This window comes from Pimephales promelas, chromosome 19 (assembly GCF_988280905.1).
Source record: "Pimephales promelas chromosome 19, fPimPro1.hap1.1, whole genome shotgun sequence".
In the NCBI taxonomy this organism is placed as follows: domain Eukaryota; kingdom Metazoa; phylum Chordata; class Actinopteri; order Cypriniformes; family Leuciscidae; genus Pimephales; species Pimephales promelas.
The window spans coordinates 29,536,358-29,551,155 of NC_142787.1; the positions used below are offsets into that span (position 1 = coordinate 29,536,358).

At 37.5% G+C, this 14,798-nt stretch overlaps 1 protein-coding gene across 1 annotated transcript; it reads left to right on the forward strand.

Annotated features, from left to right (window-relative positions):
• The first annotated feature begins 166 nt into the window (after positions 1–166).
• Positions 167–13,562, forward strand: slc13a2 (solute carrier family 13 member 2). The gene is made up of 13 exons (XM_089123882.1): positions 167–306; positions 1,199–1,388; positions 3,548–3,676; positions 5,845–5,981; positions 6,066–6,298; positions 8,087–8,270; positions 8,516–8,638; positions 9,287–9,496; positions 9,597–9,730; positions 9,823–9,959; positions 12,210–12,371; positions 12,476–12,613; positions 12,739–13,562. The coding sequence occupies exons 1-13, from the start codon at positions 302–304 to the stop codon at positions 12,874–12,876; spliced, it is 1,920 nt and encodes a 639-aa protein (XP_088980008.1). The 5' UTR covers positions 167–301; the 3' UTR covers positions 12,877–13,562.
• Positions 13,563–14,798: the final 1,236 nt, after the last annotated feature.

Below are 14,798 nucleotides of genomic sequence, written 5' to 3' on the forward strand. Positions count from 1 at the left end.
TCATGTTTATGCATGAATTGAGTTTATTGAAAAGACCCTTATCACTTGGACACCCTCAGATCACTTGGTTACAAGAGGTAAAAACGATATAAATACTGTTCGTTTTCTCACACAAACCGCTCGTTTCGTGTCTTAGGCCATTACATTTACGAGTCATTAAATCATGTTTAATTTGGACTTCTCTGTGCATGCTCTTTGAGGTGGTGACCATAGACCTGCATTATATGACTGATAAACGAACGGTTTGACCTAAAAATATCAAATCGAAACTACTGCGGAAAATAGGACACCTACATCTTGGATGAGGTAAGCTAAAACATACCAATAATTAAATTCAAAGTGAACTATCCCTTTAAGGAGTTTCACCACATAACTAGGCATTAATTTCTTCTTAAAAAAACAAACAAAAAAGGCATAGTGACCCCAAACATTTACAGTATTGAATGCGTTTACTAAATCAGGTGTGTCCTCGCTGGAATCTATTTAGATTCTACGTTTAAAATTAAAACTGTAAGTAGGAAATATCAAATTCTTTGGATTCCACAGATATGGACAATCTCTCATTTTGTTTGCCATTAAATAAATAATACTAGTTTTGAAACATAACACTTCAGAATAATCAATTGATTTAGGTTCATGTTCTATTTTACATATACTACTAATACATTAACGTTTGTATAAATTTACAATAATGCATTCATTATTAAAGTGCATCCAAGTCTATTTATAAATGAACAATAAATGCAGTAAAAGTAGTTTATTTCATGATGCTGAACTAATACTAATGCTAATCAAATGAACCCACTGAAAAAAGGGTTTTGTCACTTGATTATTTATTTAATCTTTCATTTATTCTTTACAAACCAGCACAACGGCGATTATATTATTCCCGCACATTCAGAAGAGAACAGAGAAACATTCTTTGCATTTCTCTGGTGTAAAAAAAGACACTTATCATCAGGGTGACTCCAGCTCTTCATGATGACATCAGGAGTGTGAAAAGTTCAGATGTGCTTTTAATGAATTCATTAGTCAGTGTTTTACCAATTCAATGCATTGCGGATTTAGAAAAAGATAACAAACGGGTTAATCTTTTTTTTACCCTCCCCTCCTTCATTCCCCTATTTACCCTCCCATTGTTCACACAGTTAATGTTTAATTTCTCTTTGTGACGATGCCTATAAACACATTGATCTAGCTTGACCTTCATAAGCAATCCATCCACCACACACACACCTGACATCTGCAGCCGAGGGCCAGAAGACATGGCAAGGATTCCAGAAGATGACGCATTAATCCTATGCTGGATATGGCTTCACAGAAACTACCTGATCATCTTCATCATCCCTTTACTATTATTGCCCCTGCCACTTATCATCCCAACTCCGGTAAGTGCCTTTCTGCAGGATTATTTGGTGGAAAATCAATTCAAAGCCTTCGAACATGTTAACCAAAATAGTTTCGTTATGCATCTACATTATGTGTGTGTGAATTTGTAATAGCCAAATGTGATATCGAAACATTTAAAAAATAAAATCTCTGAAAACCTCACCGCTCTTATTTAAGATCTGGGGAACACTATATTTACACAGCTTGCGAGGTCATTCTCAAGTCACAAACAATGTGGCCCACTGTTACTCAACATCTTGAGACCGGGTTACTCTGACCTTAAGAACTTCAGCTGAAAAAATAATGCACAAATCTCTCCTCTCTTTTTAAATCAAATATTGAAATGGTAATGTTAACCCTTAAAGGCACACCTCGGTTCTTTAGTAACCTGGGACCCTCTTCCTCATCCATTTTTAAAAGTTAGACATCAACCTTCTCAGTATTCCTCAATCAATTAATTATAAACAATGGAACTAGAAAAAAAATATATAAAATTATAAAAGAATCCCTGTTTTCCAATTCATTTTATGTAAAAATTGTATAGGCGCGCTAATGACCTGAGGTGTGTAACAGTGTAAATTAGGGCTGTGCAAAAATTAATTGCGATTAATCGCATCCAAAATAAAAGTCTGTGTTTACATAATATATTTGTGTGTGCTGTATATAATTATTTTGTATATATAAATACCTATGCATGCATGTATATATTTAAGAATTATTTGCGCTTAAATTCTGTATATATATATATATTATATATATAATCTATATTATATAAATATTTTATATATGAATAACACATTTTCTTAAATATATACATGCATGTGTTTGTATTTATATATACACAAAATAATTATATACAGCACACACAAATATATTATGTAAACACAGACTTTTATTTTGGATGCGATTAATCGCAATTCATTTTTGCACAGCCCTAGTGTAAATATTTTTTTTTTTCTGCACAACAATAATTGGATCTTTTATGACTGAATAAAAGTGCAATTCACCTTTATTCCACAAGGTGGCAATGTCTGAGACATAATGATGAAGCGACGTTTCACTCATAGTTACCGCAGGCAGAAAACAAAAGAATAGGAAGTGTCATCAACAAAACTTGAAATTGCACAGAGATTTAGTGCAGAACGCGATCAAACGTTATTGTCACCGTCACTTGATGGTGGATCTGGTGATGAAGCCGTCAGCGATCAAAATATTAATTTGATGAATAATTTTGAGAAAACGTTTAGCATTGCAAAAATGAGCCAGATGCTGAATTTACTGGGAAACGAGGATAGTGATGATGGTATAAAACATCTGAAACCTTCCAAGCTACAAAAGGTAACAAAATAGGCTATAATTTATTCTTCTGTAATTGTTACTTTAATATCAGGAGATTTTATATTATCGGGACAGAAAAAGATCCATCCGTGTTAGATATAGATCCAGGTCGCTAAACAACCGAATATGTAAGAATGATTGTCGAAACATTCATGCATTTAAGGGTTAAATAAAAAATAAAAATAAATCAGACATTTAAGACCCCCAAAAGTGGCTGAACTATTACTTTTATTTTTTGTATTTCTTTAAAAAAGATAAACTAAACTAGATAGAATTGAGCTACACGATCCATCATGCATGTTCATACTCTTATATCACAATGTTTAAAGGTCACCAAACACACACACACACATTACAAACTTTCAAAATTCCATCTTACTTTTTAGCCATATAAATATCAGACTCTGCACCAAATTTGTCTAAAGCTTCTGTTCCATAAAGAAAGACTATTTTCATTTTTCAGGCTTTACATGGTAAAACATATCAAGTAATACAATTATTCCTTAAAATAAAAGCATCCATAAAAGTAAATGAATTAAAAATAATTTACAGTCGTTAATGTTCAAGGGTTAGTTTTATCAGCATTCTGAGAATGATATAGAGATACAGTAGTGACCCCTGGAACCTGCACTAGATGTCAAATCCCACCCTTACACAAGACAAATGAGAGGATTGCCATAGACCTGAGATCACGTCTTAGATGTGCAATGCATCTAGTTCACATCCAATAATTATCTTCTACAGAAATGTGCCTGACTGCTATGTGAACAGGTGATGTATTGCCTTACCTTTTGACACGTATGACTATTGTGTTCTTCAGGAGGCGAGATGTGGTTATGTCATCATCCTGATGGCACTGTTCTGGTGCACAGAGTGTATTCCTCTCGCCATCACTGCCCTGCTGCCCGTCATCCTATTCCCCATGATGGGCATCATGGAGTCTGAAAAGGTATTGTTCAAAAAAATATTCCATTAGCATTTTGTATTAAAAAAAAATTCTTTAAATACTTAAAGGTGCAGTGTGTGATTTTTAGCGACATCTAGTGGTTCGGTTGTGAGTTGCACTAAGGGCTCAGCCCGCTGCTCACACCTACGGTGGCTAAAACGGGACAAACATATCATCGTCTGAAACTGTCTGTCTGTCTGTCTGTCTGTCTGTCTGTCTGTCTGTCTATCTATCTATAAGACTGTTTTGAAAAATGTCCCAAAAGAGATTGAGAAATCTGTATGTAACTGAACATAATGGGCAAGCAAACTATTCAAATAACAATAGTTCATAAATAGGGGAGCGCGGGGCACAACCTAAAGCGGGGTTAAATGTAACACAGACTTTTTGCATAGTTCGTCAGGATCGAGCAGGCTGTGTTTGCGATATTTTTCTCTCGCTGCCAGAAGACGGTCTCCCGCGAATTTGCGGAAAATTTTGATTATATTTCGTGAAGATACTTGACAAAGAGTGTTTTGACACCATTAAAGTACATTTTTTTCATCATAGATTTTTTTCGGTTTCTGAGTTGGGTGTGTACGTTTCCAATTCTAGGGAAAATATGTAATACACAGCGGGGTTCGTTGTAACACAGTGTTACAAACAAGCCGCCAAGTGTACAATGATAATCAAATGAAAACGGAGTCACACAACTTTTCAGGTTCGAGTATACATTTAACTTTGTTGGACTTCCACAAACAATGTTGATATTTAAAATGTATGAAAAAATGAATGAAATGAATGATAACTTGTTTATTTATTAAAAATATGGCCTGTTTTTAATGCAATAAATTATTATTTTAAGCTCATTTGTATGATCATTACTGTTATTATTATAATAATAATAATTGTACATGCAGCTGCCACACACAAATCTAATTTAATTACAATATTTTATAATTTTATTTATTGCAAAACTGTACAGCCCTTTTCTGTCTCTATCCTTGATATTGATCCACAATAGAAGGATGATTGGATGAGAGATGGATGTATGGATATCTGTCTATACAGAACCACAAACAATATCAAACTATACAAAATAAAATTGTACTGAATTAAGTGTGTTACACGCAAGTGTTACAACTAACCCCTCTGTCTGTTACAACTAACCCCGCATATGGGCTAAGTTGTAACATTTGCACTTCTGTCATTTTCAGTGCAACTGTACCAAAACGGTAGGTCCTAGAAAAAAACTTTAAGTGTTCATTTGTAGCAGAGATGTGTATGTTGCTTGTGTAAAAAAAATATTAATCTAACCTAATTATTTTTTAATTAACTGAGCCAAAACCAAAATGCGTTAGGTTGTGCCCCGCTCTCCCATATGCATATAGTTATCATAAGAGATTATCAGTTTTATTACTGTAGTCGCAAGCACAAATGCCATGGAAAACTACTTTAAAATATTGACTTATCACATGTTCAGAGAGATTGACCTTCATCAGCATTTGGACAAACGTTATCTCTCTAATGATTTGAGAAGTTTATGGGCCATTAAAGTAGTTTTTATGAATGCCTTTTAACCAGTCATATTCCTTATCTTTCTATCTTTGACTGATTTTAGAGACTCTAAAATCTAATGAGTCTGTCAATAAGGAAATACAACCACAGTATATCGTGCTGTGTACCGCATCCCACAATACAATGCTCCCAACTTGACTTTCCATCTCCCAAATGAATGGTTTTGAACATCTTGACTGCCTTTCTCAGATTGCTAACACATTTTACACAAAAATTGGATTAAAAATGCTTATTTCTAAAGGTGAAACATTTAACCAAGTATTTAACAAGTTTAACGACTTAGTGATATATATTCTTTTCCCTATTATCATGTCAGTTTAGTGGCTCCGTACACACTGTGTATATACAGTAAAAAAAACATGTAGCCCAACCCATGTTGACCAGAACTAAATAAGACATTAAGGCCCAGTTTCAAAGACATGGCTTAGATTAAGCCAGGATTAGGCCTTAGTTTGGGACATTTAAATAAGTTTTTATAAATGTGCTTTTTATAAATTTTATAAGTTTTTATAAATGACAAAACATATTTTAAGCTCTCTCAGTGCAAGTTGCTTTCAGTTAAACATGCATTCTAGGCTTGTCTGTGAAATCAGGGGTGTTACTTTGTGTTTCAGGTGTGTGTTCAGTACCTAAAGGACACCAACATGCTGTTTATCGGGGGTCTGCTGGTGGCTATAGCTGTCGAACACTGGAATCTCCATAAGCGCATCGCTCTGAGTGTCCTCCTGGTCGTTGGAGTTCGGCCTGCTTTGTAAGATCACACACACGCTGAAAACGTACCCTTAATTTCTGTCACATTCACACACTCACCTGTTTTTCACACTCACTTCCGCAGGCTGATGCTGGGGTTCATGATCGTAACAGCCTTCCTCTCCATGTGGATCAGCAACACGGCCACCACAGCCATGATGTTGCCCATTTCTCAAGCCGTCCTCGAACAGCTCAGCGCCACAGAAGCTGACTCTGACGAGAAAGAGCTGAGGGAAGGCCAAGACAATCAAGCGTTTGAGCTGACCGAGGTCAACACCAAACATCCTTTGGACAATTTCTCTGGGGAGAAACCCAACGGTATGTCTGACATGTTGACACCTTTAAACTTCACTTTACTATCTTATAATGTTAAACATTATCTTAAACATCTCACAAGGTTTCATAGCTTTAACGACTGTCATGTGAGTCCAGCAAATGAAGCTTTGTTACGTCAAGCTGTGTAGGTTTCTAAACATTTCTAGTTTCCGTTTAAAGGGTGTCGATCTTGTTAGCCAAGTGTTTAATATATGATGTTATGGGCCAGTTTTATAATGTAGGTTTAATGTTTGTTTAAAGGGGTGGTTTTTTATGATTTCACTTTTCTAACTTTAATTAGTGTGTAATGTTGCTGTTTGAGCATAAACAGCATCTGGAAAGGTACAACGCTTAGGTACAACACAATAAAGTCGTTTTTAAGGCCGGTAGGGACTACACAAGTTTCCTCCCGGGTTAGTGACATCACCAACAACAACCCTACAATTTACATAAACCCCGCCCCCAGGAATACGCAGTCCATATTGAGAAGAGGAAGAGCTGTTGAAGTCAAGCACGTTTGTGAGTCAGCTCAAAGTGTAGCATCCATCTTTTCACATGCAATAGAAAGTCAATCTGTGTGCATCTCAAAACAGTTCCTATACCAGCGATTTATAGATTATCCTGACAGAATATGCTAATTGAAGATAGTTAACTCCACATTAGCAACATAAATTCATCAACTAACCTTTCAGAGATTTCCTGTTGCATTCTACATGTTGTCACTTCTTCTTAGTCTCACCATCTTTGTCTGACTCTGGTTTTTTAAACAGTTTCTGACATTTTAGCGTGTGCTGCGTGCGTGAGGTAATCGGAGTTGCACTCTTGAAGCTCCGCCCACTGTGTCGGGAGCTGCAGCTCATTTGCATTTAAAGGGCCAGACACAAAACATGTGTTTTTGCTAACCCTCAAAAAGTGAAAAGTTTAACATGCTATATAAAAATATCTGTGTGTTATTTTGAGCTAAAACTTCACATACACACTCTGGGGACATCAGAGATTTATTTTACATTTTGTTAAAAGGGCAATATACCACCCCTTTAATTATTTAAACATTTGCAATTGTTTGGGCTGTGTTCTCAGTTTTGCCTTGTTTTGACAGCCTACAGTGCTTTGAACGTTTCAAAAAAATGAATCATTTGGTAAAGAATTTGGTTTAATTGATTTGGACTTTCGAAAAGCTAATTTTGACTACACTGTAAAAAAAAATTTCAAGATTTGTTATCACAACATTTTTTATTTTGTCAAATCAACTTAAATCATTTATTTAGTTCAGATAACTTTTTTTGAGTTTCTGATGATTAAATCAATCTCCTTCGTTGCATTAACTCACTTTTTCCATTTCAATCAACTTAAAATTTTAAGGCAACCAGGTTACTTAATTTTTTAAGTTAAACCAACAATATTTTTTTTACAGTGTACAGTTGATAACCAAGACGCAGGAGAAAGCGACTCAGTGAGATTTGAGGGAAATGACAGTACAATCAACTTGGGTGTTTAATCATTTCAACTTAAATTACATCAAACTTGAATCTTGTATAAAGTTCCAATGTAAATATGAGTTTAAGCAATGTAAAAATATTTTTGATCATATAAATTTACATTTATTCATTTAGCAGACAATTTTATCCAGAGACACTTACATTTACAGTGTAATACGGTCACAGAATTTGGTGTAACACAAGGTTTAAGTCACACGAATGAGCAGAACAATATACAGCATTTCCACTATTAATCAGGGGCCATAACACACAGTCTTAAAACTTACGTCCCACCTGTTCTCAATCTTGACAGTCAATCCAGATCTGGAGGCAAGAATCAATTCAGTCTCTGAAAGCAGGAGGAAAGAACGTGAAGCGAAGTACATCCGTCTCTTTAAAGGAATGAGCCTATGTGTGTGTTACTCCGCCAGCATCGGAGGAACTGCCACCCTGACGGGCACCACACCGAATCTTATTCTCAAGGGCCAGATGGATGCGTACGTTTGTCAATTATCCTGTTATGACTCTTATCTATGTTGTATAAAAAAATGGAAAAATTTCTTAAAATATAAAATGATTGACATTAAAATACCCGTCGTTATTTTGGTAATAATACATATAATAATTATTCAAATATTTTTCTATGGTTGTGCACACAATCTGTTGGACCTACAACATAAAAATGTGCATACAGTACTGGAGCCAAATTATAAACTGCACACACACTTGTCCTTTTTTACAGGATTTTTCCACAAAACAATGGCGTGATCAACTTTGCCAGCTGGTTCGGTTTTGCCTTTCCTAACATGGTGCTGATGCTTGTGCTGTCTTGGCTCTGGCTGCAGTTCATGTACTTGGGTCTTAAGTGAGTAACTAGCATCCTTTACATTAAATATGGTGTTTCCTAGACATACAGTGAGTGTTTTTAGCTAGACCATTGGTTCTCAACTCGTTTGACTCATATTATTCAATACAATTGTTAAAAAAAACTATTTTGGCTAAAAGTATTTCTGGCATTTCATACCTTTTTATACCAAGATTGTGATTCTGTATATTACTTCAATAGATATTAGGCGAGGAAGACAGGATTTCATGTTGATTTTTGCATACATTTGTGCTGTCAAATCGATTAATCGCGATTAATTGCATTTAACAAAAGTTTTTGTTTACATAATATATGTGTCGGTATATTATCATAGTATGTATATGTATATGTGTATAAATATGTGTCTACACACACACGCTATAACTTTTATGTTAGATGCGATTAATCGTGATTGATCGCACTAATATATAACCATATCAATTTCTTTTAAATAATCATACATCAAATTATTCCCCTTTTGAAAGTTTGAGTTGAGTAGAAGTACCTAATGGGAAAAGCTGGTCTTGAAATGTTATCGCAAAAGAAGCTTACAGGGGAAAAACAAAATACATTTTAATGACCTGTTAATGTTAATCTGGCGTTTTTAAGCAGTCTTTTATTTATTGTTTGGTGAACTTTTTTCCCCAGTTTTAAAAAATCGTTTGGCTGTGGTTCGAAGAATGAGGGAGACAAAGACGCTTACAGAGTGATGAAGAATGAATATAAGAAGTTGGGTTCGATGTGTTTTGCTGAGGGCGGAGTGCTTGTCATCTTTGTGATCCTGGTGATCCTGTGGTTCACACGAGAACCAGGCTTCATGCCGGGCTGGGCTAGCGAGCTCTTCAACAAAAACGGACAGTGAGTACACTTCACCACTGTTTACTTTTAAACAAATAAAATCAAAAGTTTTGGTCATTGCATTTGAATTTCTTCCGATTTTCTCTTTGTTTCAATAAAGATACGTCACCGATGGCACTGTGGCCATTTTCATGTCAACCATGTTCTTCCTCATTCCATCTCGGATAGACTTTCTCTATTCGATCAATTGGTGCGATGAACATAATGAAGAAGCTGAAGAAGATGAGCAGGAAGGTAAAGTGGTTCTGCTTTCAGAGTATTTGCACTGAATATTTATCCATATCCAGGTCTTAAATCAGAGCAACTGGTCCATCTGTTTTATTAAGGAGGAGAAAAACAGGAAAAGAAGAAGAAACTGAAGGGTACGCCCACTCTACTAAACTGGAAGGTGGTGCATGAACGCATGCCCTGGAACATAGTCTTGCTCCTGGGGGGAGGATTTGCCTTGGCAAGTGGAAGTGAGGTAAGAGGATGACAGAGTGACACATTACATTGGCAGTAAATGTACATTATGTTTTACTTTTATGGAATTACAGTTAAAAGTATATTTTTTTTTTACATTTTCTGAAGAAAAGGAGAGTTCTGTGAGCTAATGCTCACCCATGCAAAACTTGCCGCTAAAAAGCTGGGAGATTTGGATGGTTTCTAGGGTCTTTTTATTGAATTTTTTTTATCTGGTGTAAAATGGTAAATGTTACACAAGTTACAAGCTGAAATTGAATAATATACGTGTAATGTAATATAATGGGTAACACTTTCGATAATCCACTTCAGACATTCTATTAATTGTAATTAACTTTGCAACTACATGTCCACTAGCACTCAACAGAGTATTAGCAGACTGTCTAATATCTGCTAAACCTTTAGGTGGATGCACAGTTTTGTATTGTGATGATGTGAAGTGAAGCGATGTGGAGTGAATTGAAGTTATCTGAAACAATGTGATGTGAAGCAATGTGAAGTGATGTGGAGTGATGTGAAGTGATGTGGAGCGATGTGGAGTGATGTGAAGTGATGTGGAGCGATGTGAAGTAATGTGGAGCGATGTGAAGTGAAGTGGAGCGATGGGAAGTGAAGTGGAGCGATGTGAAGTGATGTGAAGTGAGGTGAAGTGATGTGGAACGATGTGAAGTTATGTTATGTGATGTGAAGTGAGGTGATGTGACATGAAGTGAAGCAATGTGGAGCGATGTGAAGTGAGGTGAAGTGATGTGAAGTTATGTAGATTGATGTGAACTGTGAAGTGATGTGGATTGATGTGAAGTGATGTGGAGCGATGTGAAGTGATGTGGAGCGATGTGAAGTGATGTGGAGCGATGTGAAGTGATGTGGAGCGATGTGAAGTGAAGTGGAGCGATGTGAAGTGATGTGGAGCGATGTGAAGTGAAGTGGAGCGATGTGAAGTGATGTGGAGCGATGTGAAGTGATGTGGAGCGATGTGGAGCGACGTGAAGTGATGTGAAGTGAAGTGATGTGGAGCGATGTGAAGTGAAGTGGAGCGATGTGAAGTGAAGTGGAGCGATGTGAAGTGAAGTGGAGCGATGTGAAGTGAAGTGGAGCGATGTGAAGTGATGTGGAGCGATGTGAAGTGAAGTGGAGCGATGTGAAGTGATGTGGAGCGATGTGAAGTGATGTGGAGCGATGTGGAGCGACGTGAAGTGATGTGAAGTGAAGTGATGTGGAGCGATGTGAAGTGAAGTGGAGCGATGTGAAGTGAAGTGGAGCGATGTGAAGTGAAGTGGAGCGATGTGAAGTGAAGTGGAGCGATGTGAAGTGAGGTGAAGTGAAGTGGAGCGATGTGAAGTGAGGTGAAGTGAAGTGGAGCGATGTGAAGTGATGTGGAGCGATGTGAAGAGATGTGAAGTGATGTGGAGCGATGTGAAGAGATGTGAAGTGATGTGGAGCGATGTGAAGTGAAGTGGAGCGATGTGAAGTGAAGTGGAGCGATGTGAAGTGAAGTGGAGCAATGTGAAGTGAGGTGAAGTGAAGTGGAGCGATGTGAAGTGAGGTGAAGTGAAGTGGAGCGATGTGAAGTGAAGTGGAGCGATGTGAAGTGAGGTGAAGTGAAGTGGAGCGATGTGAAGTGAAGTGGAGCGATGTGAAGTGAGGTGAAGTGAAGTGGAGCGATGTGAAGTGAGGTGAAGTGAAGTGGAGCGATGTGAAGTGATGTGGAGCGATGTGAAGAGATGTGAAGTGATGTGGAGCGATGTGAAGAGATGTGAAGTGATGTGGAGCGATGTGAAGTGAGGTGAAGTGAAGTGGAGCGATGTGAAGTGAAGTGGAGCGATGTGAAGTGAAGTGGAGCAATGTGAAGTGAGGTGAAGTGAAGTGGAGCGATGTGAAGTGAGGTGAAGTGAAGTGGAGCGATGTGAAGTGAAGTGAAGTGGAGCGATGTGAAGTGAGGTGAAGTGAAGTGGAGCGATGTGAAGTGAAGTGAAGTGGAGCGATGTGAAGTGATGTGGAGCGATGTGAAGAGATGTGAAGTGAAGTGGAGCGATGTGAAGTGAGGTGAAGTGAAGTGGAGCGATGTGAAGTGAAGTGGAGCGATGTGAAGTGAGGTGAAGTGAAGTGGAGCGATGTGAAGTGAAGTGAAGTGATGTGGAGCGATGTGAAGAGATGTGAAGAGATGTGAAGTGATGTGGAGCGATGTGAAGTGATGTGAAGTGATGTGGAGCGATGTGAAGTGAAGTGAAGTGATGTGATGTTTGTGTAGGCGTCTGGACTCTCGGTGTGGTTGGGTGAGAGTCTGGCCCCTCTGCAGAGCATCCCACCCTTCGCCATCTCCCTGATTCTGTGTTTGCTGGTGGGAACGTTCACGGAGTGTTCCAGCAACACGGCCACCACCACACTATTCCTGCCCATTCTTGCCTCTATGGTGAGCAAACCCTCCAAACCTATCCTACAACATAAATGACACGCATTCAAGTACATTTCGAAGCTGAAGTGTTCAACCTCCTAACGAGTCGTCTCTGTTCTCAGGCCACAACTATCGGGATCCATCCGCTCTATGTGATGCTGCCCTGCACGATCAGCGCCTCGTTGGCCTTCATGCTTCCTGTAGCCACTCCACCCAACGCCATCGCTTTCTCTTACGGCAACCTCAAAGTCTTAGACATGGTATGGTTAACTACATCTTACATGAGTTTTGATGTTCCACTGGATTTTAAAAGTGGGATTTGAATGTGAAAATACATTGTATATGGAAAAATCAGTGGATAATTGTATTTTCCTTCTGTCTGAAGGCAAAGGCGGGCTTCATTCTCAACATCATTGGCATTCTGTGCATCAACCTCGGCATCAACACATGGGGAATGGCCATGTTCAACCTAGGAACCTTTCCCACATGGGCCAACGCCACAAATGTCACACATACACCATGAACGTTTGTTTACACGTTTGGTTGAGTGAGAATACTGAAGGGGAAGAAAGGGGAGAAAGGAAGCTAATCCAAAAATGGCATCATCAAATGCACAAGTGTGTCAGAAAATGCAGTATTAGAGTGTGTAGCGTCCATGCCCTCGTCAGCGCCCTATGGAGCGCAAGCTTAGTTTTTCTCAAAACCTCTTGAAAGGATCTTTTCAAGCACTAAATGAAGTGGCCAGGAAGGATTTACAGCCTCTATTTAGAGTTCAGAATTATGCATCACTTATTTACATATTAAAAGTCCCTCAAGTATGAGGACTTTGTAAATGTGAGTTGACTCCATGTAGCGCATTTTGCCCCAATGTGGCTCAAATCTGATCCAAGTTCAGGTTTATGCAGAACCTTTTTATCTACATACTTTGTGGCTTCACAAGTAGGTTTTCTGTTCTTCCATTTGTGCTGGTTCACGAAATTTTATTTAATTTATAGGGTCTGGATAAGACCTTTTATATTTTAGATCCCTTTTTGGATCCTTGTCTATTTAATACATTTTAATTAGACATTTGAATCATAAATCTTTATTTGTAAGCTAGCGGAGTTAAAGAAATGCCCCTTAATTTAGATGTAACTAAATGCTCAAATGTAAACTCCACTGCATTTTTTAGAATGTACTTTTTGTCAAATAAAACTAATTTTGTGCAAATTTGTGAGAACTTTAATTCACAGCAGCTGCAGTAACAATATTGTTCATAAATGGGAGTATATTTAAGTACTGATGTACTATAAATTGCAAATGCAAGGTTAATCTTGGGACCTGCATTTGTTTTACAGGGTTTATTCCTTTTCTTAAAGGTTTTTAAATATTTTTCAAAGATGACGCTGTCTGCATACCAAAAAACAGCAATATTGTAAAACATTACTACAATTCAACATAGCATTTCTATTTGAATGTCTTTTCGAGTGCCGAAGTTATGACGTCACTTTTTTCCCTCGATCGAAAAGCTATGCATTTTCCCCACAGACTTTTGGAAAATCGCTTAAAAAATAAGATCTGTGTTCAACAAAGGGTTGTGACCCTTACACGTTTTGTCTATCAAGATAATCTTTACAAGATAATCCACAATTTATACATTTTGAAGCCTATATAAAGTTAAAAAAAACACAAGCAGACACACAAAGTTTTAAAAAAGCACAAGCAGGTTATAACTGGTGTGTTTTATGTCATAGTGAAAATATTTAGAGGCTTTGTTAACCACATACCTTATTTCAGCAGATTTAGCAGGCAAAAACCCATTCAAAAATCCCAAACTTTAGGGCGAGCGAACCGGAAGTGCTAAAATGCTAACTCGCGTTTTGGCCTAAAAAGTGTCGCCATAACCTCGGCACTCTATTTATGTGATGGTAAAGCTAAATTTTTCAGCAGCCATTACTAACAGTCTTCATTTATTATTATCAATGTTGAAAACAGTTGTTCATCTTAACATTTTTGCTTTAACCTTGGTACTTTCCCCCCTAGTTGCTTTGATAGTTCACAAATTATTTTGTTGAATTAACCCCCCCCCCCCCCTCCCCCCTCCCCCCTCCCACAAATTTAACCATAGTGTATATTTAAATTAAAATAAGCATCTAAATTTGCTAGTGCTAAACAATAAGAATTTGTTCAAAATAATTGCCTATGAGGAAATAGACAACTAGCCTGGCTGCGCCCGCCTACGCACTTCCGCTCAATTAAATGAAATGTATGTACGAGAGTCTGGTAGAACCAGGCTAATAGACAACTTCAGTAATTTCCAAAAACAAAAAAACTAAAACAAAATCAACATATACATTTATTTCTCTTTTATTCCACACAGGCATTTGAACTGTCCAAAACATTTCATATTTTCCCCTCTGAAAATCATTTACAATAAATCACAATTATAAATAAAGCTGTTACATG

Bases quoted from the DNA above. Each gene is read 5' to 3' on its own strand.
- slc13a2 (XM_089123882.1), top strand. The intron at 8,639-9,286 runs GTGAGTAACTAG...TTTTTTCCCCAG, and splicing joins TTCATGTACTTGGGTCTTAA to TTTTAAAAAATCGTTTGGCT. The intron at 9,960-12,209 runs GTAAGAGGATGA...ATGTTTGTGTAG, and splicing joins CCTTGGCAAGTGGAAGTGAG to GCGTCTGGACTCTCGGTGTG.